The 25,446-nt window shown below is 40.4% G+C and overlaps 1 protein-coding gene across 2 annotated transcripts; it reads right to left on the minus strand.

Moving 5' to 3' along the window:
* Positions 1-3,293: 3,293 nt before the first annotated feature.
* GOSR2 (golgi SNAP receptor complex member 2) lies at positions 3,294-25,124 on the minus strand. 2 transcript variants are annotated; one of them, XM_027872935.1, is made up of 6 exons: positions 25,037-25,124; positions 13,596-13,660; positions 11,546-11,654; positions 10,640-10,772; positions 6,692-6,832; positions 3,294-3,523 (listed from the first exon to the last, which is right to left on the minus strand). In XM_027872935.1, exons 1-6 carry the CDS (start codon positions 25,063-25,065, stop codon positions 3,362-3,364), a joined length of 639 nt encoding a protein of 212 aa, XP_027728736.1. In that variant the 5' UTR covers positions 25,066-25,124; the 3' UTR covers positions 3,294-3,361. The 2 variants fall into 2 exon arrangements, with proteins under 2 accessions (XP_027728736.1, XP_027728737.1); XM_027872936.1 differs by lacking the exon at positions 6,692-6,832.
* Between the last annotated feature and the right edge of the window lie 322 nt (positions 25,125-25,446).

Genomic DNA, 25,446 nt, shown 5'->3' on the forward strand with positions numbered 1-25,446 from the left:
ACAAGAGTGAGGTAGCATCTATGTATGCATACATATCCACATACACATACACACACACACAAATTACTTAGGTATCTATAAAATAATGTGACTCCACAAATTGGTCATGATATCCACTTTCATTTCATAATATTACCTCCTATGTAGCCTGGTTAAAGACCCAACATCCACAACTGGAAAATTTAAGAATGATGTTTGGTTCCACCTTGACTTCCTAGATTAAGGAAGAGGTACTGACTTAATTACAGGAGCGACAACTAATTTCCACAAATCTTATTTTTTTCACAGCAAGAAGCCACCTAAGCAAATATTTTTGTGTGCTGACACCTCTGATACAAAGAGAGTAATCAATTAGCCACAGATTAAAAAGTACAAAGCAACAAAATAAATGACTCCACTATTCTCTCCATTTGGACACTAGCTATTGTTTAGTTAACATATATAATGGAGGAAGAACAGACAGAGTTATATACTTGCCATCAGACTGCATTATTCAATTGATGTATTGGGTATAAATCCAATGTTTGCAAACCAAATATGAAACCACAGAATATTACAGATGGCTTGTACCCCTATCTGATCATCTACTCCAACCTTCTCATTTAACAAACGGATTTTAAATTCATCAAAGGAACAAGCTATTTCACAGAACCAGAGAATTCTAGAGTTTTAAGGATCCTCTGAGATCTAGTCCAAATTCATTATAGAAAAGAGGAAACTGAGGCTCAGAAAGATCAAAGTCATAGACAGCTAGTTAATGGCAAAACCAAGTCTAGAACTCAGGTCTTCTGACTCTTAGAGAATCATTTTTGTAAAGCAAAGAATCCAATTATAATGCCAATAATGACCTACTGTTCTCTCCACTTTTTTTTGGTTTGGATTCTCTTAGAAGTGGGTATACACCTGGAATACAACAAAAAGCATCACAAAGCATACAAAAAACATTTCCAAGCTCCCTTCCGACAGCCCACTTATTTCGAACAATAACTGTGGTCACAAAATTCCCGTACAAACATAGATCCTTCTTCGGTTGATGGTTTACAAAAGCAGAATTTTCCTGTTCCACTAGAGGGTGCTCCACCCCCAGCTAAGGGTCTACGATCACAAGAAGAACAGATCCACTGGTATTTCAGGGATAATGTTGCTGGTTGGTGTAAAGGAAAATCATCATGCTACCTTTTCAGAAGTAGTTAAGGGGTAAAGAGGGATGGACTTAAGACACAATGAATCCCAGTTAACATGGTAGCTATGGCTCCTGAGAGTGAAGACAATATTCCCCCCTCAGTATTGCTTTACTACAGGGCAGACAGAATTGGCTATGGATGGCACTATGGCCCACAAGTCACACCCACCCACTTCTGGACTGTCAGGTCACAGACTGTAAGCAAACCTAATGGTGAAGAAGTGTATCACTGCAATCAGAAAGAGTGTAGAGATCTGGAGGTTTCTCACACTGCCAGATTCCCAGGAAAAGCTTCTAAGTCTATACTATAATCCAAAAAGCTTCTAAGTCTATACCATAATCCAAAATTCTCATCAAAGTAGTATGGTGACCTCAGCATATCCAGAGGATGAGGCTTCTAGTAGGTCCTAGAGTTTGGAATCTGTGCATTTTAAAGGGTACCTCTGCAGACTAGCAAAAGCCTTCAGTTGTAAGGAGCTCATCAACACCTACTGTCTGAAGTGGTATTTCCATCAGGTTCCAAAAACCAATCTGAAGGACCATTTCCCTCCTTTAGAACCTGAAGGATTCCTGGCATAGACCACTGGTAACTCCAGAGACCATCATCTGTCGAAAGAGGCATACAAACTACTATTCAACCTATGCATGACGCTCATTGCAGTGTTAAAAATCTGCGTCAATTAAAAACTAATGGTTTTCACCACAAGAGGAGTGGTCCCACATATTGAGGAGAGGAAGACATATTTACAGAAGCAAGAGGAGGACAAAATAAGGAGAAGGGAACGGAATAGAAAGGAACGAGAAAAAAACAGGAGACAGCTAAGTAGTACAGGTAGCAGCAGGAAGAGGACTGACAAAGACATAGTTTAAGAAAAATGTATTAAGAGTTGTTTCGAGCCTTGCTTTTGGGCTAGGTGGCCTTGGAAGAGGGCTATCTACCTCTGAGGGAAAATCTATCCATAGAACTTATTTCCAATAATAAATCCCCTCAGATGGGGGCCAAGACAAATCTTTTGATGTTCACCCTCCAGTGGGTAATACAGTGAGATTCATAGACACTGGCAGCTACTAACATATCTTGGGGAAGAAGACTCTAGATGAACTGAAGCTGCTACCAGACCAGAGATAACCTGAAATAGGTTAATTATTGTTCTGTGCTCAGATTTCGCCTTCCAATCCCCCTTATATATCTCCAGGGTATGAGAGGATGGAAGGGAGAATTGCAGCAGAGTGCTTTCTATGTGGGCTACACTTTGTGAACCCCAAGAACTGAGTGAAACAAAAATCATTCTACTATACGTATGTATATATATATAAATCAGAATACTAAACTCTACAGTCTTAAATCCAAACAATCCTAAATAACATTAGTTTCATTTTAAAAAGGAAAACACTGTAAAACTCAGATGTGTAAAAATTAACTCATTGTTAACAGTATCTTCATTTTTTCTGTTCTTCCCGTGTTGATGGTTAATGGCTCCAGGGGGAATGTTAGAAAGCACTAGGCTGCCCTGCTAGCAGGGCAGATTCAATCTGCACACCTATTTTTTTTAGGGGGTAGATTTAATCTGCACACCTATTTTTTTGGGAGGGGAGTGGGGAAGGCAAAAGGTAGATGCACTAATCTTCCTGCAACTGGTGGGGGAAATGGCTATCTAATTTTTCGCTTATGGACTTTGGGAGAAGTACCTGTTCCATTCTGTTCACTGCCCCCCTCACTCCACCTCCAACCCTGTCCCCAGGCAGCTGGGTGCCACAAGTGTCTAAGCCTTCTTGTCACCAAGGCTAATATCTTCAGATTCTTCTGACAAAGAACACAGGCTCTGTGGGCAAAACCATCTAAGGCATTTCATTTCTTCTCTTCCTCCCCCAGGGTGGGGTGGTCACTTGGCTCCCAAAAACAAAATTTCTTGAGTGGTCTTGGCTTTCCCTTCCAAGGAGTTAAAGAAACAAGAATTGTTCTGAAACTCCCGATGGCTGGGTTACAGATGAAATTAGTCTGAAGTGGCATTCACAGTTGCGATAGATAGGCAGTACATTTCACAAGGCAGGCAGGCACTCTCTCTCTCTCTCTCTCTCTCTCTCTCACACACACACACCCCCACACCCCCCCCCACACCCCCCCCCCACACACCCACGCAAGATGGAAACACTTTCCAGTCACTGGGCTCTGCTTGCTCATGTCAGATACTGCACCACCAGAAACATGATCACACAGGTGAGTAGCATCCCACCTATCATGAAGTACTTGTCTTGGAAGGCCCGCTTCTCAATGAGTCGCATGACAGTGTTGGATAACCCCAGCATGTTAGCAATATCCAGGATCTTCTTCTGAGTGCCCTGAGACCAACGAGAAAGAAAAGAAAAGAATACATGAGCTTTTCTCATTCTGCATGGGGATGTGTATGTTTGTGTTCGTGTACAACTGATGGTGAGGGCAGCTTGGTTAACAGGCATCTTCTTACTCACCCCCAAAAGAAAATAAAACAAAGGCAACTACAATAAAAACTTTCCTTATATACTGGTTCCTTCTCTGCTTCCTGCAATAAACTTTCAGGTCATTTGGTTCATGCACTCCACCGTGCTCAGTCTGTAGGAGCTCCACTACGCTTTGTCTGTGTAGTAGGGATGGAGCTGAAGTGGGGAGTACACAATTCACGCATAATAGTACTATGGAAACCTAAAAAAAAAATCACAACAGAAATCACCACCCAACTGCCACCTGATGCTGGGACAAAAGGGTTTTTATTCCTAAGCCAACAGCTCAAGACATTCAGATTGCCTTGCTTCATTGCTTTTTAATCTTTTTTTTTTAAAAGCATTTTCAACTTTTCATGAAGTAATCAATATAGATGGATCCTAGGACAGAATCCAAGTTGCTCATTTGCATATCACCAACTGCATTTATATCCACATTACTGTATTGGTCTGAATATAGGCTACATCCTTAAAACAAGATTTAGAAATAAAAAAATAAATAGGTATATACTAAAAATAAAAATAAAATAGGTATATACTAAAAATAAACTAAAAATAAAAAGGGTATATACTAAAATATACTAAAAATAAAAATAAAATACTAAAAATAAACTTGAAAATAAAAATATATAGGTATAAACTAAAAATAAACTAAATAAAAAATAAAAATAATAAACATTACTATATAAACATTGATTATGAAAGTTAAAAAACTTTCAATACTAATAGAGATGTTTTAATTATTTCTAATATCATAGACTATACTAGGGTTTTATGTAAGCAAATTCTTTGGGAAGAAGGAAGGAGATGGAGAATTTAGCCTATAGATTTTCACTAATATGACAATATTCAACATATATTTTTGAGATGAATATGGATCAGGGTGACCGAAGGGTGAAACAGGAAGTGAGAAGAGAGATGATGAAGACATCTACAGGACGACGCAGAGGCAGCATGTGCAAAGTGGGTCATTTGTGTTCTTCCTGGATGCCAGCAACAGCCTCGTTGCATAAAGCAGCTGCTCTTACTTAAGACTGGCACTAAAGGAAATTTGAGCAGTGTTCTTTTATTTTGTGGCAGGTAGGTGGTGGTCACATGTGTGAATATAATGATCTAATGAACTAGATATTTTTCTTGGATCCAGAAAGTAGGTAATTTTTCCACTGGGTGGCATGGCCTAGAGACCAAAGACTTCAAGATCTGCTGAAAATGGTCTTGCATTTGAAAAACTGGTTTGCCATTTATGACAGTCCGTATGCCTGCAGCACATTTCATCAAAGTATTCTCCTCTGTCCATTCAAAAGAGAAAGGAAACCAAAAACCCTCTGGCAGTATAATACCTTGAATTTAAAAAATCTTAAAGCCCTAACAATCACCTTTGGGGATGCATTAGCAGCCTTACATTGCAGATAATGGTCTAACTGGTAAGAGTGGCCAGCAAAAGAAGCAGTGTAACTCCTTCGTAAGGCTGGTTCTGAGGTACACTATTAACATCTGCCTTAGAAATATGTTTCAACAGCAAGGTATGACTGACAGTGAACCACTTCACAGCAAGGTCACACTGTTCCTGAATAGTGCTCTAAGAGTACCTGGTAGCATAGCTTTGTGGGGCAAAGGTCAGAATACTTCTAGGTGTCCCTAGCCTTGACTCAAACAATTCAACAAATGGGGCAGCATCCTTAACAGGATGACAAAGACACTTCAAAATCAGGAAGAATTGAATCTAAAGTGATGCTGCCATCCGAATGAAAGGATGGGGTGTACCAAATTCAGCTCAATTTAATAAAATGATGAGGATAATGGATTACTTCAATTTACTAGGCTTGCTTTGGTCCAACAAAAACTTAGATAAAAAGTTCACTTCCTAATAACTGTTTCTCACATTCAGAGGCTAAAAGCACTTCATTCTCATGGGGCCCCCACCCTGATAATGGGCATAAACCACATCCTATTCCTTATCGGGGCCATACAGGAAAAGGGCTGGGGCTGAAATATCATAATTGACATCAGGAAGATGTAATGTTTTGGTAAAAAGCTCCTAAAGCCTTTTCACCTCATCAATGCCATTGCTTCCTGGATTACCTACGACTGGAGGGAAATGAGAAAATTGTGGCTACTTGTTATAGGAGATATGTAGGACCAGAATCCCTGAACCAGACCTTTTTTACAGTCTTCAAATTTCAGTATGAAGCAGAATTTGGAATGAGATAGATGGGCCTTGGGGGATCTTGTTATTAGGTGGCCTTTGCATGATTCCTATAATAGCATCAATGCATGACTATTTCACATGATTTAAATAATTACCCAACTGTTGACAATGGACCTCATGAGCTTATGTATATGCTTCTTCACATGCTTCCTAAATGATCACAGATTTAGGGCAGAAGGCAAGTTTAGAGGCCAACTAATCCAACCCTCTCATCCGGAAACCAAGGGCCAGAGATGCTCAGTGACTTGCCCATGGTCACACAGGTAGTTGTGGCAGAACTGGGATTTGAATCCAAGACCCTCAGTATCCTTCCTACTGCACTATGCCACCTACCTGAACAGGTCTGTTGCACCAGTCTTTTTACAAGGACCTGGCTCTCCTTGCTGTAAAATGCATTTTTATCAGGAAATGAAGAGACTTTGAGGGCAAAAAAGACAACGAAATGTTTTCCTCAAAGTATGGCCATGTCATAGACCAAGAGGCAATTTTCTGCCACATGCCTCATTGGGCCCTTCCAAAGTCAGGCAAGAAAAGAACCAGGAAATGCTTAACAGCAAAAGGAGTATGGGGATCTCTTGGACTATCCTAAAAGTTTACCCAAATTCACTTTCAATTCAAGTGACAAGTATCTGTCTGATTAGAAATTTCAAACTTGAAGGCTTTATCACACACACACACACCAAGGTTTGGAGGAAGCTTAAGCAAAAAATAAACCTGAAAAAAAAATTTCATCAGGGAAATAAAAACAACCGTAAGTATTGGACTGTTTGGATGAGACCCAAGCAAATGGCTTTGGCCCCATTCCCTAGAAGGAACCCCACCTTCAGGGTCATTCTTTGTGCCCTCAGTCCCTGCAGAATACTGTGCCCGCCTCCAATGAGGTCATCCATGCCGTGGTGAACTTTCTGGAGGGAGGAATTAAACTGCAGTGATTCATCCATGGGTATGGTAGTATCAGAATCCTGTGGAGGAAATGCAGGGTTTCAATTAACCTTGCCTGCTTGCCCACTCATTGAGTTCCCTCGGGCCCCACCAGTGACCCTTTTGGCTACATTAAACCCTAAGGTTGACAATAAGAAGGGGAGCACAACTCAAATAATATAGGGGGAAAAGCAAATTCAAAAGTCAAGGTTGGGAATAGCATATGTTCATGCAGTGGAAGAAGAAATTCCTTTGTTACTCCCCAATTCAGGCCTTTACTATCATTGTACGACATTGGCACATGTATTGCTAAGGCCTGACTTATGTACTAGTCCCCACCTCACCCTGCCCCAGGCTTGGCCTGGGACAAAAATCTCTCTTCTCCTTAGTAGATGCACAAGCATCACTTCCTTGGTCATAGACTCCTTTCACTTCACTCTTTCTCAGCACAAGGTGTCAAGCACTTGCTTCTATTCTTTAGTTACTTTGTGCATGGATTGATTGTCCATTCAATTAGGGAGCAGGGCAGAAAACTGTCTTCTAGTGCTTCTTAATTGCCTACAGAGCCCAGCGGTGTTATTTATGTTCTTAGAATCATGTTTTTTGAGTGAATGAATAAAATGCAATTGTAGAGGGGAAAAAAGTAAAGCTTCAGATGAGTCTGCCCATTTCAAAGTCTGTGTGAGAAGATCATTGTTCTAAAGATAACTTTACTTATGGTGAAGGGAATCCTGACACAGAAGTGGCTTACTACAAATAACAGTGATAATACTGCCACCTGAGGCTCCCAAACCATTGTCCAATAGTACTGTTTTTCCAACTTAATCCTTTGCTGGATCTGCCGGAGATCACAGCACTGACCCACGACCATCAAAGTACAGAACAGCTGTTGCATGTGTATGTGTTCAATTTCCCTCTGCAGATGTGATTCTGCCACCCCCATCCTGTAACAGTGCTGAAGGAACAGGAGAGCTTGTCTTTGTACTAGGGTTGTTTTCAGTTTGGGGCATGATGGGAAAATCTTTAATTGTCTGTGATCACTTTTTTAATCCCCTTCCCCATTTGGCACATAGAGGGCTCTGGTTAGCTGACAGGTAGAGCACTGAAAACCCTACTTGCACCACACACACAATCTGAGATTTTCAGACTCTCTAGCATAGGCTGAGTCTGAGATAAACAAACAGACCAACAGGTTTGACTCTATGCACTCAGGTGGGTCAACTCTAAATCAATGAAAGCATTCAGAGACAGAAAAGGAAAGCCCACAAGGAAACAAAATATTATAACCTAGAGGGAATCAAGGACATGAAAATGAAGGGAGAGAGAATAGTGGAGAATTTAGGTGCTATTCAGTCTGGGCCAAGGGGTTTACTTTCATTAGCATTTCTAATGACCCTTTCCTGGCATATTATTTCTGAATTTTTACCTTTTTTCCTTATAAGTAAACCCTAGAAAATATACTCTTGTAATCTGGTGTATGTAGCAGCTGGTGTAGAAAGAAAAATGGTGAAGTGGGTATTGGAACCAGGAACCAAGGTGGCAGCAAATGAATGGGAAGGTAATTTGGATTTAGTGTGGCAAAGCATGGAACCCAAGGAGCAGAGAAGGCCCAGAAACCAGAAGGTTCAGGAAACTCATTCCTTTAAGCTGGGTTTCCGTGACCAGAAGACTAAAAAATAACGAAAGGTAAAAGCTATGGGCTCAAAAGCAAAGGTCTCCTGCATACATTTTACGAAAGAGCTGGTGCCCTGAGAAGGTGATAAAGCTCAGAGAGGCCTAAAGACCAGCAGCAGATCCTCAGAAGCAGTAGTGATCTAGTACTGTGCACTCACTAAGCATCAATTGACTGAACAAACCGTAGTTCTTTCTCCATTTGTTCAGTAAGCATTGAGTGCCTACTCCATGCTTATTTTTTGAGGTTCTATATGCTTCTTTTGTACCTAGGTGTAGTAGAAAGAAGTTTAACTTGGAGTCAAGAAATCTAGGTTCAAATCCTGCCTGGGGCACTTACTTGCTGGGTTGATCATGGGCAAGTCACTTAACCATTCAGACGGAAAGCTTTCTCATCTATAAAAGGGAGTCAGTACTCCTTGAACTACATGCCTCACAAGGTGGTTGTGTGAAAAACGCTTTGTAATCCTTCAAGTGTTACACTTTTATTATTTTTAGCATCTCTAGAGGCAACATGGCATAGTGCAGAGCCAGCTCTGAAGTGAGGAAGACCCAGGTTCAAATCCTGGCTGTGTGTTCCTGGGCAAGCCACTTAATCTCTTAAGGCCCTGGGCTTTTAAGACTCTAAGTTGAAGGGCAGGTGTGATCTGACCTGGCAGAAGGAATTCATCATTGATGAAATAACCGGTCCAGTAGGGGGGGAGAAAAAAAGCATTCACCATCTTCTACTCCAGAAGATTGCAGCCTGGTTACTTCTGTAAGACTAGTGTGTTAGAACATGTTATGGGGTTCAGCTGATATGGTTCCTATCTCACAAAAAGCTGGATTGCTGTCTTACAAACATCACAATGTCCCAGTAGCAGTACATTCAATTAGCCAAAACTTATTGAGTATTTAATATTGTCAGAGTACTCATACTAGGTACTATTGTTGAGAGAAAAATGTGGTCTTTGACTCCAAGGAGTGCTTTCATCTTAAGAGACTTTAGGATTATTAAATTCAAAATGCCTATCAAACACTGAAAATAACTTCACAATGATGTCAAGTCTTACACAGTTTCTTATCACACTGCAGAATAATTTATAAATTATTTGGCAGCCATAGGAGATAATTTACTTTGAAGAAAAATAAACTAAACAGACTTATTTCAGCACATTTGGGTTAATTCACTGAGATGGGCAATGGTCACAATGAGAATTATCCATCAAGTAGCAAGTCTGAATTCTGATAGAATCTTAGTGAAAGTACAAGAAAAGATGTCACCATAAATAACTCACCTTGTAAAACATTTCATACATGTCAGTGCACAGGCCAAAGTAATAGAGGGTTGTATATTAAATAATTTAACTTTTAAAAGTTAAAAATGTCTGAGAAGGTAGACATAAGAAATCTATTAATAAAAACTGATACGCCACTTTCAAACCAGGCTCAATTCTGGCAGTCCAGGCAAAACTAAAATGTTAACTAATGCCTCCAAATTGCTACTTAGCTTAGAAACAAGAAAAAAAGAATCTGAAATCAGAACCACATATTACCAAGTATAAAAGAAGACTCCCTAGGCTTAAGTCTTAGATATATCATACTAGCCATGGAAGTCACTTAACTTTTCCAGGCTCAATTTCCTCTTTTGCAAAATAGAGCTCATACTTATTGTACCTTTACCTTATAGTGGGTACTGTGGGGATCAGATGAAATATTGCATGTAAAAAAGCTTTGTAACTGTCATTATTAGTATTCCCATTATGTTAAGTGTTTTAGCATCATTAATCACTAGACAAGAGCCTAACTTATCTCATGGGGCACAACAGTAGCTGCCTGAAGCAGCTGCCAAATGTTGCCTTCCTTATGAGTTGTTTAAGACCTAATCATCTGACTTGATCTGATCAGAACATTTTTTCCACCACATGAACTTCTATCTTCTTACACTTGAATAGTTTAGCCAGGTAATTCTTACTTCTACCCATTCTCTTAATTTGCTTCTTTCTTAAATCTTTACATTAGCAAAAGGGGTCCAACCGGCGTTGTTTCAGCAGGCCCCTGTCCTTTCCAATAGGTCCTCATCATTGCTCTTAGTCACTCCCTGAGCCGTGGGGCCCCAGCAAAGTGACAAGTGCCTGGGGTGCATGCACCCTGCCACCCCACCCGCCTCTCCCAGTGGCCCGGAACACGTGGCTTACATTCGTGGTGAAGGTTCTTGCCAGAAGTTCTTCTCGCTGCCTCTCCTGCTGCTCCCTTGTGTATCGCCGATGCTGGAAGTTCCTCAGTGCAGTCTGCAGGTGCTGGACATCATACTTTAACTGGTCGACACGTCTAGAAAGAAGTGATGAAGACTGAGATTAAATTCCAGAACAAAGAAAAATTTAAAGCAGCCAAGATACTCATTTAGGATGGAACATTTTTTCTCCTTCCCTCCCCCACCTACTCTCTTCAGTAAAAACCTGATTTTGATCAATGATGCTGAAAACTGAAGTGGCCGCCTGTGGCTGGGCTAGGGATGTACTACATCCAGGCCCAGCTCCTCTACTTTAGTATCTGCTGGCTCATGTCTCTGAAGGCAGCGCAGGGCGCAGGTGACAGGAAACAGGTCTGATGAACTCTTTCTGACCTTTACTCTATTCCTCTGCTGTAAGGGGCCCAAGGGCAGTATCAGCTCCAACTGTCAATAAAGATTTAGAAAACCTTTGGGAGTCAAGGTAGTTTCCATTTTAATTTCATGGCCGGGTAGCAAATGTTAGATCAGTATTTTAATTATAAATTGATTGGTACAGGAGATTAAGAACAAGATTGTATTCTGACCTAGGAACCCAGTGGGAATCACAAACCATTGCAAAGGTGACTAGGCAGCAGCCGCCCAAGGCCACGATTCTGACCTCCTGTCTTCCTACTCTAAGGCCAGAAAAGCCCAGCTCTGGGGGCCAGCATCAGACAGATGCGCAGCAGGGGAGCTAGCACCTGAGTTCTGAGAAGCCCCTCTCCCCTGGCTGCCACACCTGTGAAGTAAAGCTTCCACCACTAGGAGAGAGGCCTGCACCAGGGGACTGACTCCTAAGGACCATGGTTCTTGCAGAGGCTTCAGCACTTACAGTTTGGCGTTCTGGCGCTTATTAGGGGGCTCTTTGCTGGACAAAATCTCCAGGCGTTCCAGGCTGCTGAATATCTGGTCTATCCTTGCTTGGATTTCATTTTCTACTACTACATAAAAGAAGAAATATATTTGGTGGAAAAAGAGATCATGAACTGATGACATTAGAAAGTTCAAGCAAATATGTCTTTTCTCTAAGATCCTAACAAATGGAAAAATCAGACTTTAAAAAGGGAAAAAACCAAGTCAGAACAACAGAAAGCACAGAAAACAATCCTTTGAGAAGAACCTATAAAATTTTATTTCTACAAATAACTTCAGGACTTTGCCTCCAGTTCTCTGTAATTATCAAGTGCTATAACAATCATACTTTTTTTTTTTAAAGAAAGTAGCAAACAGATTGAGAGACATGATTTTTCCTAACTTGAGAAAAGTAAAATGAGTCAACTGAACATTTCAAGCTAAATGCAGTATTTGCTGATTCAGAAAGTTTTTTTGAAGGAACCCAGAATTCCCACTGCACCCTGACTCTAGGATCACGGGCACCTTCCCAAACTTCCCATGGGTCTTGCCCTCTACTCAGCTGCTGTAACCCTCCCCTTTGTGGTCTCTTCCAAGAAGCCCAAACTCTTTCAACAGCAAAGACCATCTACTTTTACTATTTACTCCTGGGCTTAGCACTTGGCACATAGTAAGTGCTAATAAACACCCTTCCCTCCTTCCACTCATTCATTCCTCTAATTTGTTCTCAAAATCAGTGTCCACCAAAAATACATGTGTGGGATGTGTGTGTGTGTGTGTGTGTGTGTGTGTGTGTGTGTGTGAGAGAGAGAGAGAGATTGAGAGAAATGAAGTAATTTTAGCTTGGAATATACATATGAAAGAAGGAAGGAAAGCATGATGTAATTGGAAAAATGCTACAATTAAGAGTTCAAATCCTTATCCTGACATTAATTATGTGAGCACTGACAAGTTACCACTTCTATGAACTTTTATTTCCTAATCTACAAAATGGGGTTAATGATACTTGTAGTACTTAGCTCATAAGACTGTTGTATAAGATTGTCCCAAGGCTTTCCTTAAGTAGACTAAGAAATCTCTACATTATAGCAGCAAATCTAATAGTGAGGGGAAAAAAAGTCTGATCAATTCAGTCATTTTCCTTACCCCTGGAACTCCTTTCAATACCCTAACACAGGGTAGAAGAGTGATTTCTGGGAGGCAAAGTTTATCTGAACAAATAAGGGCTACTCAGCATAAAAGGAGAGAGTCAAGCTGTTTCTAAGCCTTTAAAGTATAGCTAAAGACTAGTATAAAACATAGATATTGAACACTCAATTCCATTGTCTAGTATCTCTCTAATGCTTCCTTGCTCACAGCTAGCTAATTGCTATATCGAAATAGGACCTGGGCATGGGGGGGGGTGAGAGGAAGAGAGAGAGAGAGCAAATGAACAAGACATTGTTAAGTTGCAGAAAGGAGAAAAGTTAATGCACCAGCAAATAGGAGACAGGCAAGGAGAAAGTCTGGATACCGAAATACATGGATAACTAGAATGAACTATATATACTGCTCTCTCAGAAAAAGGATTTTTTAATAAAAAGAAATGACATTCTTCCCCAAAGAAATCATGGTGTGGGAACAAAACTAATTAATATTGCTATTAGTTTCTGAATAATCCTCCTGAAAGCCATAAGTTTCAGCTTAGAAAAATCACCAATCCCAGAAACTCTCTCTGAATTTTTACACTGCACATTCCTCTGAGAACTATGTAATAAGATTAAGACAGATGAAGGAAAAGCACTTCCATTTCACTAGAACCATGTCAGGTTGAGTGGAGGGGTAATGGGGGATAAGACTTGTGGGATTCCTTAGTGCATAATCAAGGAAATCAGTGAATTTGCCATAGGGTTTTACTGCCCACCTTAACTACAAAACTCATTTCAAGCTGAATCATTAGGCCCTCTAGGCAAAAACGCAGTAAGGAAACCCAGCCCATTAGCACTGTGTCATCAGAGCATGGACTCTGGTCTCCACAGTTAATTACTCACGGTGCAAAGACTCCTTGTCTGACGTCTCCAGGCGTCCCATGTGAGACTGGATCTCATGGACCTGCCTATCAAAGGAAGGGTAAGAGGAAATGAAGGAATTAGAATTAATCAACAGCTATTTGGTCAGGAAAGCCTATTTTAAATGCAAACAAGTAGTAGATTTAAGATCTGGCTAGAAAACTGCACTATAATGTAGGTATGCTGTAGGCAAGAAAAGTCTAATTTTTGATAATTTACCTCTAGTACCATGTTTCTTGGACAAAGCATTATTTCTAAGTCTTAATTTTTACAGGGTTACTCTTTAATAAGAAGCAACCCTGCGTGTCTTTCTCAAGATACTGTGATCTAAAAAAAACATTTATGAGATACTTCGCTAACCACTTGGCTCTGCCCAATATCTCTCCTAACTCTGACTACAAATAAGACAAATGAAGATTGAAATCTTTCATAGGTGAAATCCCCATGAGAACAATGACCAAAAAAAGACTGCCAGTGGATGAAATGCTACGAAACCTACTTTCTTGTCCAGTAAAATCAGGACGACAGCTACCTCTCCCTCACCTACATCTAATCAGTTGCCAAGTTGTGTAGATTTTACATCTCTCACATCTGTTCCCTTCTTTCTATTCACATGACTCTGACCAGGACCCCTGATTGGTCTTCCCCTTGAAAAGAGATTGTTTCCAGTCTCTTTCCTCTTGAATCCATCCTCTTTAACAGCTGCCAAAATCATCTTTCTAAAGCACAGATATGATTGTGTGATTGCCCTCTCTCCCCAATTCCCTTCTCAAGAAACTTCAGGGGCTCCATAATGCCTCTATGATAAAACACAAACTGCTCAGCTTGGCACTTAATCCTTCACAGCCTGGACTCAGCCTATCTTTCCAAGGTCATTTCACATTTCTCCCCAACATTCACTCTGTTTTCAGTCAAATTAATGTGCTTGCAGTCCCCCAACTGGGAATCCCATAGCCCACTTCTGTGCTTTTGCATGCCTAGATTCTCTCTTTACTGACACCCCTCAGAATCCTTGACTCAGGTACCCCTTTCTTTGTGAAGCCTTTCTGGATTCCCCCAGCGGTTTTCCTCAAGTATGTTCTTAAAAGCCCTTTGTCTGATCTCTCATTCATCTCATTCACTACCTACTGTGCTAATATTATATTTATCTGCGTATGTGCCTTGTCCCCCAGTAGAATGTTAGGCTTTGTGAGGGCAGGAATTTCTTCATTTTTATCTTCGTATTCCATAGTCTAGTATAAAGGCGTACACATAGCAGGCATTTAATAAAAAAGTTTGTTCAATGAGTTGACGTACAAGTTAACAGCTAAGAACCTGTATACATTGGCATTTAGTTAAAGCCTGAGTGAAGGGAGTTTTGAGAGGCATGAGATGATTAGGTAGGGAATGCTTCAAAGAAGGATGGGGTTTTGAACATCTACCTGAAGGCAGGAAATACCATGAAGGTAAAGCTATAGTGATGAGATTGAGCAAGTCACGTGAGGGTGATAGCAAGCAAATTTATGTAGCTGCAGAAGAGTCTAATCCAAACCAAAAGGCAGAGGGAGGTAATAGAAAAGAATAGCACAGGATCTTAGAGTATGATAAAGGTTGGACTTTACATAACAAGTAATTAGGAGCTTCTGTAGGATTCTAACATGTTCAAAAACACCATGGCAATATAACGATTCAAGGATGGCGTGAAGTGGTAGACTTCCGAGGTAGGAGGTTGTTGCAATAATTCGAGCTTGAGGTAATTAACGCCTGGATCAGCGTAATAGCTTTGGTGCTAGATCACAGTACAGAACTGGCTGAGCATTGAAATTTTTTAAATAGTCATCAAGGCCACGATATCAGCTCAGAATGAGGGCCTGGAAAAGCTTAGCTTGTGTTGCTTAACATTTTTGTCAATGATTTGGATGAAGGCAGAGTCAGCAAATTTTTCAAATCTGGAGATGACAAAGCTTGGAGAGATAGCAACACATTGGATAACAGTCAGGTTCCAAAATACTGACAGTTTAGCACAATATGCTGAAGTTAATTAAATGTTAGTAAGTTAAGTTAATAAGTTAAAAAGTTAATAAAATGAAATAGATCGGAAATAAAAGTAAAATGTTATACATGGGTTGAAAAATCAATTTCACAAATACAAGGTGGGGTCAGGCAAGTTTAAAGAATATCTAGGGGTCCAGTAAATGGAAAGCTAATGCAATCTTGGCCTATGTTAGTAGAGGCATACTTACACAGGACTAAAGGAGGTAGTCCTGCTCTACTTTGCCTTGGCCAGAGCACATTTAAAATAACGTGCTCAGTTGGAAAACACATTTTAGAAAGAGTACTGACTGACAAGCTGGGGAGTATTCACTAGAGGGAGCTAGGGTGATGAAGGGACTAGAAACCATACTATGAGGATAGGCTGAAGAACTCAGAATGCTGAACCTAGATAAGGCTTAGGGGAGACAAAATAGCTGTCTCTAAACATCAGAGGGGCTGTCATGTGGAAAAAAAAATTAATTTGTTCTGCAGAGCCCAGAAAACAGAACCAGGGGGGATGGGTGGAAATGATAAAGAGGGGGATTTAAGTCCAATGGAAGGGAAGCTTCCCAATAATGAGGGTTGGAATGAGCTGCCTCAGGGGGTTATGGATTTCCCTTGACTGGAGGCCTGAGAGCAGAGGCAGAATGACTATTTGTCAGGAATGCTCTAGCATGGATTCCATCCAGCTGCAGGTTGGTCTGTGAGGTCCTTTAGGAATAATAGGATGATGAGGGGAATCATGCCCCACAGGAAGCATTTAGTAGTCACTGCATATGAACAACAGCTGAATGATGAGATGTGTGGGCTGAGCAAAGACTAAGATGAGAGCGAGGAGAAGGGAACCAGGATAGCTGTCCTCAAATATTGGGGGGCCATCATGTGGAAGAGAGAGTAGATTTTATTCTCTATGGTCCATAAAGCAGAATAGAAAAAATGGTAGGTAAAACTCTTGGCCTCCAATGTCTATACACAAATGCCCAAAGTTTAGGCAACAAGAACTATATAGGTCCTACAGCAAGGAGGCAAATTTACTCCATAGATACCACTGAAAAGTGGGATGAAGCCTATAACTAGAATATGGTTTTGAATGGCTGCACCTTATTCAAAAGAAGTTATATAAGTAAAAGTGAGGTTAAGGGGTAGCACTGGATTTTAAGAAGGTACACTCACATGAAAAAAATCAGGAAACAGAAAGGGGAAGGATAGTGGACAGCGTTTGGGTAAATATCAACAGAGGGAGAAAGAGAAGCAAAATTGTCACTGAAGTATGCTACAGACCACAGGGAGAGGAAGAGAGAGAGATGGGAATTTGAGAAATAGATCACAAGCCTGGAACAGAGGAATGACAGAAGTGATGGGCAACTTCAATTATCCAGACATCTGTTGTGCTCTCTCTGCCAGAAGGACAGCAACTAAAAACTTATTAACTTGCTTTAATGATAATTCTGACTTTCTAAAAGTGGAGGAAGCAATAAGAGTAAATTCTATTCAGGATCTGATTTTCAAACAGGAAGAAGCTTGTGGCTGGAGTGGAAACGATGAGAATCCCGAAGGAATTTCCTCCTAGAGTTTGCGATAGAGAAGTTGGGCATAGTGTGACATGCACCCTAGACCTGGGGAAAGTAGACTTCAAAGGGTACAAAGGATCTCATAAACTAAAGCTCTACAGGGGAAGACAGGCAAAGAGAAATGGTTAAACTCTAAAGAACAAAATTCTGAGGACATAAAAGGGTACAATTCTGATAAGGAGAAAGAATGGAAGTTGTTCAAAGAGATCAATGTGAGTGTACTGGGAACTTGCCCACCAACTGAGATTGTAAAAAGAAACCTATAAAAGACAGAAGCAAGGGCAGGTAACAGAGGATGAGTAAGAGCGTGGTATGGTTCTAAAAGAAAGGTGTCAGGACTTCTAACACTCAGGATATACTGAGGCTAGTGAGGAAATTTAGACAACAAAATGAAATTTTAAAGCTATATCAAGAGAAAAGGGGAGATCAAAGAAGGGACAGGGCCCCTGCTTGAGGAAAGGACAAAGGTAACAGACAACACAGAAAAGACAGAGCTGCTCAATTTTTATTGTGTTTCTGTTTTCTCTGCAAGAGAATGATCTTTGCACTGGAAAGGACAGGACCAAAATTACAAACAGTTAACTTGGTACTCAAGATAAGCAAGGAAATATAAGAGAATACTTGGGTGACTTCGATGAATTCAAATGAACAACTCTCAGGTACTTAAAGAATTGCCAGATGTGACTGTTAAACCACTGTTAGGGATGTTTGCAAGTAAGGTTGTGAAATCACTAATAATAAGAGAAATAGAAGTCAAAATAACCTTGAGGCTTCACCTCACACTCAGCAAATTGGCAAAGATGACAAAAGACGGGAATAGTTTATGCTGGAGGGGTTGTAGAAAGACAGGCACACTGATGCACTGTTGGTGGAGCTGTGGATTGGCACAAACATTCTGGAAAGCAATTTGGAATTAGGCAAATAAAATGACTAAAATGCCCATAATACCCTTTGGGACAGAGATTCCACTACTAGGTATACACCCCCAAGGAGAGCATTGACAAAAAGAAAGGCTCCATAGAAAACAAATATTTATAGCAACACTTTTTGAGGTAAAAAAGAAATGCAAGCAAAGGAGATGCTCATGAAATGAGGAATAAACTGTGGCACATGAATGTAATGAAATATTACTGAGCTGTAACTAACCATGTACATAAATACAGAAGCATAGAAAAACACGTGAATGGATGAAGCAGGGTCAAGAAAATAACATAGAACGACTACAATAATATAAATGGAAAGATCACAAAAAATTGAAAGTGAATGTTGCATGATTATGAAAAATAAGTTTGGCCCTAAAGAGAAGATATTAGATTTCTCCCTCTGCTGCATCTCAGAGATGGGGAGTCCAGAGATGCAGAACACTGCATAGAGTGGGCAATCAGGATGGTGAAGAACACTGAGTCCATTTCATATGAGGATCACTTGAAAGAACTGGGAAATTTTAACTTCAAAAGAAAGGCTCAGGGGACATGCTACCAGTCTTTAAGTATTTGAAAGGCTATGATGTGGAAGAGGGATTACATATTGTTTGGTCTCAGAGATTGGAACCAGGAACAATGAACGGAATTCCAAAGAAGAAAACTTCAGCTATTAGACCTGTCCAAAAATACCTGAAACCCAGGGAAGTAGAGGATTGCTCCTCAATGGATATCTTTGATCAGAAGGGGGATGACTACTTGTTGGGTATGTTTTGATGTATATTCTTTCTGCAGTATGGATTGCTGAGTAAATCAAATTCTTTAAAATAATTCTGTGATTCTGATCCTTTGGTTGCCAAGTTAAAGGGTGGCAGATTTCAGTTTGATATAAGGAGAAACTGTCTAGCCGCCAGCAATGGGATGGGCTACCTCACAAAAGCTCCCAGTCATGGGAAATAGCAAGACTGGAGGTATTAGGAAGTTACATTAGATGACATTTAAGATCTCTACAAATTGTAATTTTGGATTCTAGGCATGAGGACAACCAGGTGAGCAAAGTATCACCACTGATAAGCCTTTATCATAGGTCCCCATCATATTTCTGTCTGTTATATTAACTTAAAGTCTTAGTCTGGAAAGGCTATTGCTTTAAAAAAAGATGGCAAGGAAAATACCACTGATTTTTCCTATTCTGACTTCAACGTGCTTTGAACTGTCCAATGGAAAGTTAAATAAATAAATAAAGAGGTTCTAGTTTTGATGTTGAGCCAGTGAGGTGTAATGGAAATATGTGAATATGTAATTTGATAACCTGAGTTCTAATCTCTGCTACTTATTACATGTGTGGCCTTTGATAACTTCTCTGGGCCTCAATTTCCTCACCTGGATTACAGGATTGTCTAAATTCCCTTCCACTAAAAAAAAAAAAAAAAAAAAAAAAATCTACAATCCACACACCTGAAAAGACTTAACTCCAAAATAAGGAGTGCAAAAAAAGCCATTATGGGAACAAGTGATTTATCTGACAGCTGGAAGGTCTGTTTTAAAGCAAACTAGGAACCCAAAGACAACAAAAAGTATGTCTTATACCTGGGGGAGTAGGCATTAGAACTCTGTTTTGGGAGCACTGTTGAATGGAAGTTTTTTTTTTTTTTCCAGATCCATAGTATGCTTAATTGATAACAGAAACCATCAGAATTGATGAATTAGTGAAAAAGCAAGAGAGCAACAAAGAAAGCAGGCATAATTCATTATCTGAAGACTTTTGGTTTGTTAAGGGTTGAATGAAGATTTTGAGAGGAACTAAAAAACTGACTTTTTGAAATCTATTAAATATAAAGATAGTCTTTTTGGGCAGCTATTATTTTTAGCTGTGTTGAGGTTCAAAGTTGGCACAGCATATGTAAAAAAACCTGTTCCACCTTCTACTTGAAAGACAGGTTATCTACAAATGTATTCATTTCTTTTACCTCATCTTATTGCTTCTATACAGCCTGTTCATCAAAGGACATTGCTCCCCAAGGAAAACTTAAAAAGGAAAAACTTTCTGGTCGTGATGGGGGACAAATTAGGGTGTCTTTAATATATACCAGAAACTAACAAATGTGGACAAAACTATTCTATTAATTTTACCCCAATGCTTAAGACCAAGTACAATATTATATAGTAAAAAATGTTCTTTTTTTTGTGCCCAGTTTATTCTCTATGTGGGTCTGACTGAACTCAAATCAAGTCAGACAAGTATAGACTTCAGATACCGTAACTAATTCCAGTGCTCCTTCAGACGTGGCAAAAGATAACAAGTTTGAGTTCAAAGTTCTAGCAAAACAAGCCATTTCAGTCATATGTTTTCAACTATTTCCATTTAATGCAATTGTTTCTGCAATCTCAAGAGCTAGGTGCTGGCATTTGCATGGTTCAATACTGTAACTAAAGAAGTTTCTTTTCTTTTCTTTTCTTAAAGACACTAAATCACAGACTGTTAGATCTAGGACCAGTAAGGTCATTCCATCCAATCCAATTTTACAGATGAAAAACCTAAGCCCTGGAGAGGCTGAGTACCACGTCTTCTTCCCGTTGGTACATTAGCTTCAATCTGTCAGTGGTAGTGCCAAGATTAAAACAGAAATCTCCTAACTCTGTCCAGTACCTGCAAGGAGGTTTTTAAACTCAGGTCACTCAAGTGAAATCACATACAGATTTTCTGACAATTGCTGGAATATATTCCTAGCACCTATGCTCCATACTCATCGTTATGGAGCACATTTTAGGTTCCCTCCCCCCCCACCCAATGGAGGTGATCTGTGGTGAGCCACCCACATTACTCTAGAGACTAGTTGTATAAATTTGTGAAAAACTGACAGAGGTCAAGAGAGTAATCTGAAGGGCTCTGAATGGTTTTTCTTTGTGCAAAGCAAACTGGACCATGGACCCATTAATAGCATCCTCTCACCAAATAAGAATAACTAACCAAATGAGATATTACTTCACAAAAATCTCAATAAATTGCTGAGCCATACTCCTGTAAAAGATATATCCTTAGTAGCAAGGGAATTATCTTCTTTATCTAGATCACCAAAATAATAACAATTGATCTTTCAGATTATATCATAATTTGTTTTAGCACAAGAAGAGGATTCCCAAAAGAAGCAAATTCCATTCCTTTGAATAAAAAGAAGGCTCTACATAACAATGTTATTTCGTATGGTATTGTGGTATTTGCATGTACAGAGACATATATTAAGAATAAGGCACTGTGTTCCTGTGGATTATCCATAGGAAGTTTTATATTGATTAGGTTACAGTCAACTTAACTCTCAGGTTTCATTTTATATATTGAAAATTGGTAAAAATGACAAAATAAAAACTTTTATTTAGCTTTTAAAGTACTTTATAAGCAGGCCCCAACCTATCTGTCCAGTCCCACTGTACATTCATCCCACCTTTTATCACAGAAATGTGAACATCTTAAATGTTGAAAACTTAGTCCACTTCTTTAAGGGGGAAAAAAAATAACTTAGTTCATGGTAACTAGGGCACAATAAAAAAAACTACTCTTCTTGAGAGATATATGTACTCTTTAATTGAAGTGCTAGTGCCTTCTTTCCTTCTGATGTTGTTTTAAACTCAGGAAACCACAATGATAGCTGCTCATGCACCAGGCTATTAACATACCTCCCAAGGCACTCTATTAGCCAGCCAAATAAGCTTTCTCTGTGCCTTTGCACTGGCTGTCCCTCATGCTTAGAATGCACTCTTTGCTCAAAGAGTCCCTCTCTTACTTCAAGCACCAACTTCAAGAAGTGCTCATGCACTTCTATATGAAACCTTTCCTGCTCACACCCCAACTGTTAATGCTCTCCTTCCTTGTCTTGTATTTATTGTCTTGATATTTATTCTGTATATACTGACATACGTACTTGTCAAGTCCAGTAGAATACAAGCTCCTTGAGGAGGGATTATTTCACTCTTTATATCTGTATCCCTAGTGCTTGGCATAGTGCCTGGTACACAATAATAAAGTCTTCTTGATTTACTGATTGAAGAAATGGGAACAGTAAATGTTGGAGGGGATGAAGGAAGACAGGCACACTGATATACTTGGAGGAGATGGGAACTGACCCAGCTGTTCTGCAGATCAATTTGGAATTATGCAAGAAAAGTGAGTAAACTACACTTCCCCTAATCCAATGATTCGATTCCAGCACGGAGCATAGATTCCAAAGAGGTCAAAGACAGGAACAAAGGTCCAATATTTACCAAAATATCCTCACAGCAGCATGTTTTGTGGTAGCAAAGAACTGGAAACAAGGTGGGTGTCCATCAATTAAAGAATGGCCAAAAACTACACTATATGAACATAATGGAACATTACTGTGCAGTAAAAATGAACATGAAAACTCTGGAGAAAACACAGGAAGACTTGTATGAATTGATACAGAGTGAAATAAGATTACTCAAAATATCACTAAAAACTGATAACAATGTAGAAGATCACTAATCAGAAGCCAAACTAAGGAAATGAAAAACCAAAACTGAAGAGGATGAAACATACAACTCTCCTCTTGTTAGAGAGCAGGGGGGGCTACTAAGGCAGAATATTGCATACACCATTAGTGGTCACAATGCCACTTCCAACTTCTACTGTTCCCCAGCTATCTCCACCTCAAAACATCTTAATTGCTATGCCATGTATTTATGGGGAAAAAAAGCTACACAAAAAATTTCACGACCCTAGAAAAAGGAAGGGTGGGTACTCTTTCCCCTGATGAGTCTACATTATTTCTTAATATGAGAGAAGTTGAATGTCAACGACTTTACCTCCCAACCGTCTAGATAGGAAATGAGTCATACACTGATATATACATTAAAACAAAATTCTACCATAACACAAGTGAGAGGTCCTATGGAAGTTACTGAGATTTAACCCATCCTACCATCCATTAACACTTGTTCAATGCTCTAAAAAACTACTGTCTCTAAATAATGGGGGAAACCTGTACAAAGCCATAGATCTTTCCCTTAAGAATTCAACATGCTAAAGGCTCTTTAGAAATTGATGTAACATCATCCTACAAATGTATAGGAATATTGGGTAATACTATGCAAATTACTTGTGCAGCAGTTGCTATTACCTGAACCTTCACTTCTAGTTAAAATTGTAGTATAAAACACTAGTGCATATAATACCAATTTCAGTGTAGCTTCAGGAAGCCTTAAGGTGATTGCAGTGTGGTGACACATCCAGTTTCCCTAATTTAGAGTCACTCAAGAAATATTAGTTATTATGAATGACTTTTTATTGATTTTAGCTTCTCAACATCTCTGGTCTGTCTCCTCTCTCCTCACCTAGCACCACAATAGTTCAGTCCCTCTTCACCTGAATTACCGAAATAGCTAATTATTTCCCCTGCATCCAGTTTCTCCCCTCAATAATTCATTCTCCACACAGCTGGCATATTGAGATTCTTAAAGTGTAGGTCTGATCATGTCAGTTTCTGCTCAAGAAGTTTCAATGGTACCCCACTGCCTCTAGGATAAACTAACCATTCCTGTTTGGAATTTAAAGTCCTTCACAACTTGGCTTCAGCCTATCTTTCCAGGCTTATTACACACTACTCTCTCTTCCCCATTCTACCTCTCAACCAACTGGCATACTTGCTATTCTCCATACCCAATATTTCACCTCTGGCCTTGCCTTTGCAGAGGCTGTGCCTTAGGTCTGCAATGCTCTCACCCATTTCCTCTGCTTCTTGCTTCCTTCAGCTTAAGTACCATATTTTTCAGTCCTTTCCTGACCCCCAGAGTTGATAGTTCCCAATTCACCCTAATAACTTGGTACTTATTTGTATATATTCTATATTTATGAATATATCTCAAACTATCCACACTACCACCCCCAAGCCCAGGGTAATATAGGCCCTTTGAGGGCAGAGATCTCCCTTTTATATTTATATCCTAGCAAAGGACCTGGAATATAACAGGTGCTTAATAATTGTTGACTGAGGCCTGAAGACTCTGCAACATTCTCTCCTTCCTAAAACATTATCTTAACACATTGTTTCATGTGGATCAGGCATTTTAAAATTTTCTTTTTAGTTATTCTAGCCTGAAAGACTAACTTCGGGCTCAGTGACCTCTTTTATCATGAAGGTTTCTAGTCTGACCAAGACATTACATTGCGTTTCACTGACAATCCTAAAGAAAGTAGACAGGGGAGAAGGACATTTGGTAGAGGAAAACAAACAAACAAAAAAGTAAAGACCAAAGAATGGGGGAGAAGAAAAATTGAGGCATGATAGTGAAAAGGACCTCCAAAAAGTAAGTGCGCCTGTGGCACAGGCTGCCTTCAGCTGACCACGGAATTTAAAGCTGGAAGGAACCTTAAAGAGATCATTTTGCCTAACATGCTCACGTTTTACAGGGGAGGAAAGTAATGCCCAGAAAAGTGAGGTCACTCAGATAGGAGAACTGGAATTTGAACCTAGATCTCTGGACTCCAAATCCAGCACTCTTTTCACCACACCACAAAGCATGACACCTCCAAATTCATCTCTGCAACAGGCATTTACGGGGCGCCTGCTAAGCTCTGGGCCCAGGGCTGAGAGACCGGAGCTTCCCCCTCCTAAGCAGACCCACTCCGAGACCAGGGAATCTGAAAAGTGAGCTCAAGACGGGGTCCGCGAATATGGAGAGCAGGGGGGGCGCTCTGCCAGCCCGAGGACCGCCCCTCCCACCACGCCCCCAAGGCTGACAGGCCAGCCGAGCCAGACACAGAGCGGCGGGGACGGGGAGGGGAATCTTGGCGTCCTCGGTAACTGACTGACCGACATCCGATACCCTTGGCCCGCGGCCCGCCTCCCCGCCCCCAGGGCCGGGGCTCCTAGAGTCCTGCGCCCCGGCCCCATCAGGCCCTCACTTGTGGGTCTGCTGGTACAGCGGCTCCATTGCTCAGTCCCGCCGGCTCCCGGTTCCCCTGAACACGTCCACCACAGACCCACTTCCGGCTTCCGGTTTCAGGTCCCAGTGCCATTTCCGCTCTTTACTTTGGGTTGACGTTACAGGCACCTGATTAACTAGCCGCCGGACGGGACCGAAGGGTATGTCAAAGGGGAGGAAGAAGAGAGCCTTTTAGACGTCTCTTCTAACGCAGTGAACAAGGCCGCCTAGTTTCTTCAGGAGGAGATGTCGAGGAGAAATGGCATATTCGAAACAGGCAATTATGATAGGTAGTCCTGGAGGACCCTCAGGGTCCTGAGAGAAATGACAGAGAAGGGGAGGAGGGAGGGAGCGCTTGCCTTCTCTCTAGCGCCGCCCCTAGTGGGGCGG

Source organism: Vombatus ursinus, unplaced genomic scaffold (assembly GCF_900497805.2).
Source record: "Vombatus ursinus unplaced genomic scaffold, bare-nosed wombat genome assembly UNPS02014801.1, whole genome shotgun sequence".
In the NCBI taxonomy this organism is placed as follows: Eukaryota; Metazoa; Chordata; class Mammalia; order Diprotodontia; family Vombatidae; genus Vombatus; species Vombatus ursinus.

Coding starts and splice junctions, on each gene's coding strand:
- GOSR2 (XM_027872935.1), bottom strand. CDS start 25,065: ATGGAGCCGCTGTACCAGCAGACCCACAA. Junction 13,661..25,036: donor CTGTACCAGCAGACCCACAA/GTGAGGGCCTGA, acceptor TTCCTTTGATAG/GCAGGTCCATGAGATCCAGT. Junction 3,524..6,691: donor CACAAAGAATGACCCTGAAG/GTGGGGTTCCTT, acceptor CGTTGGTCTCAG/GGCACTCAGAAGAAGATCCT.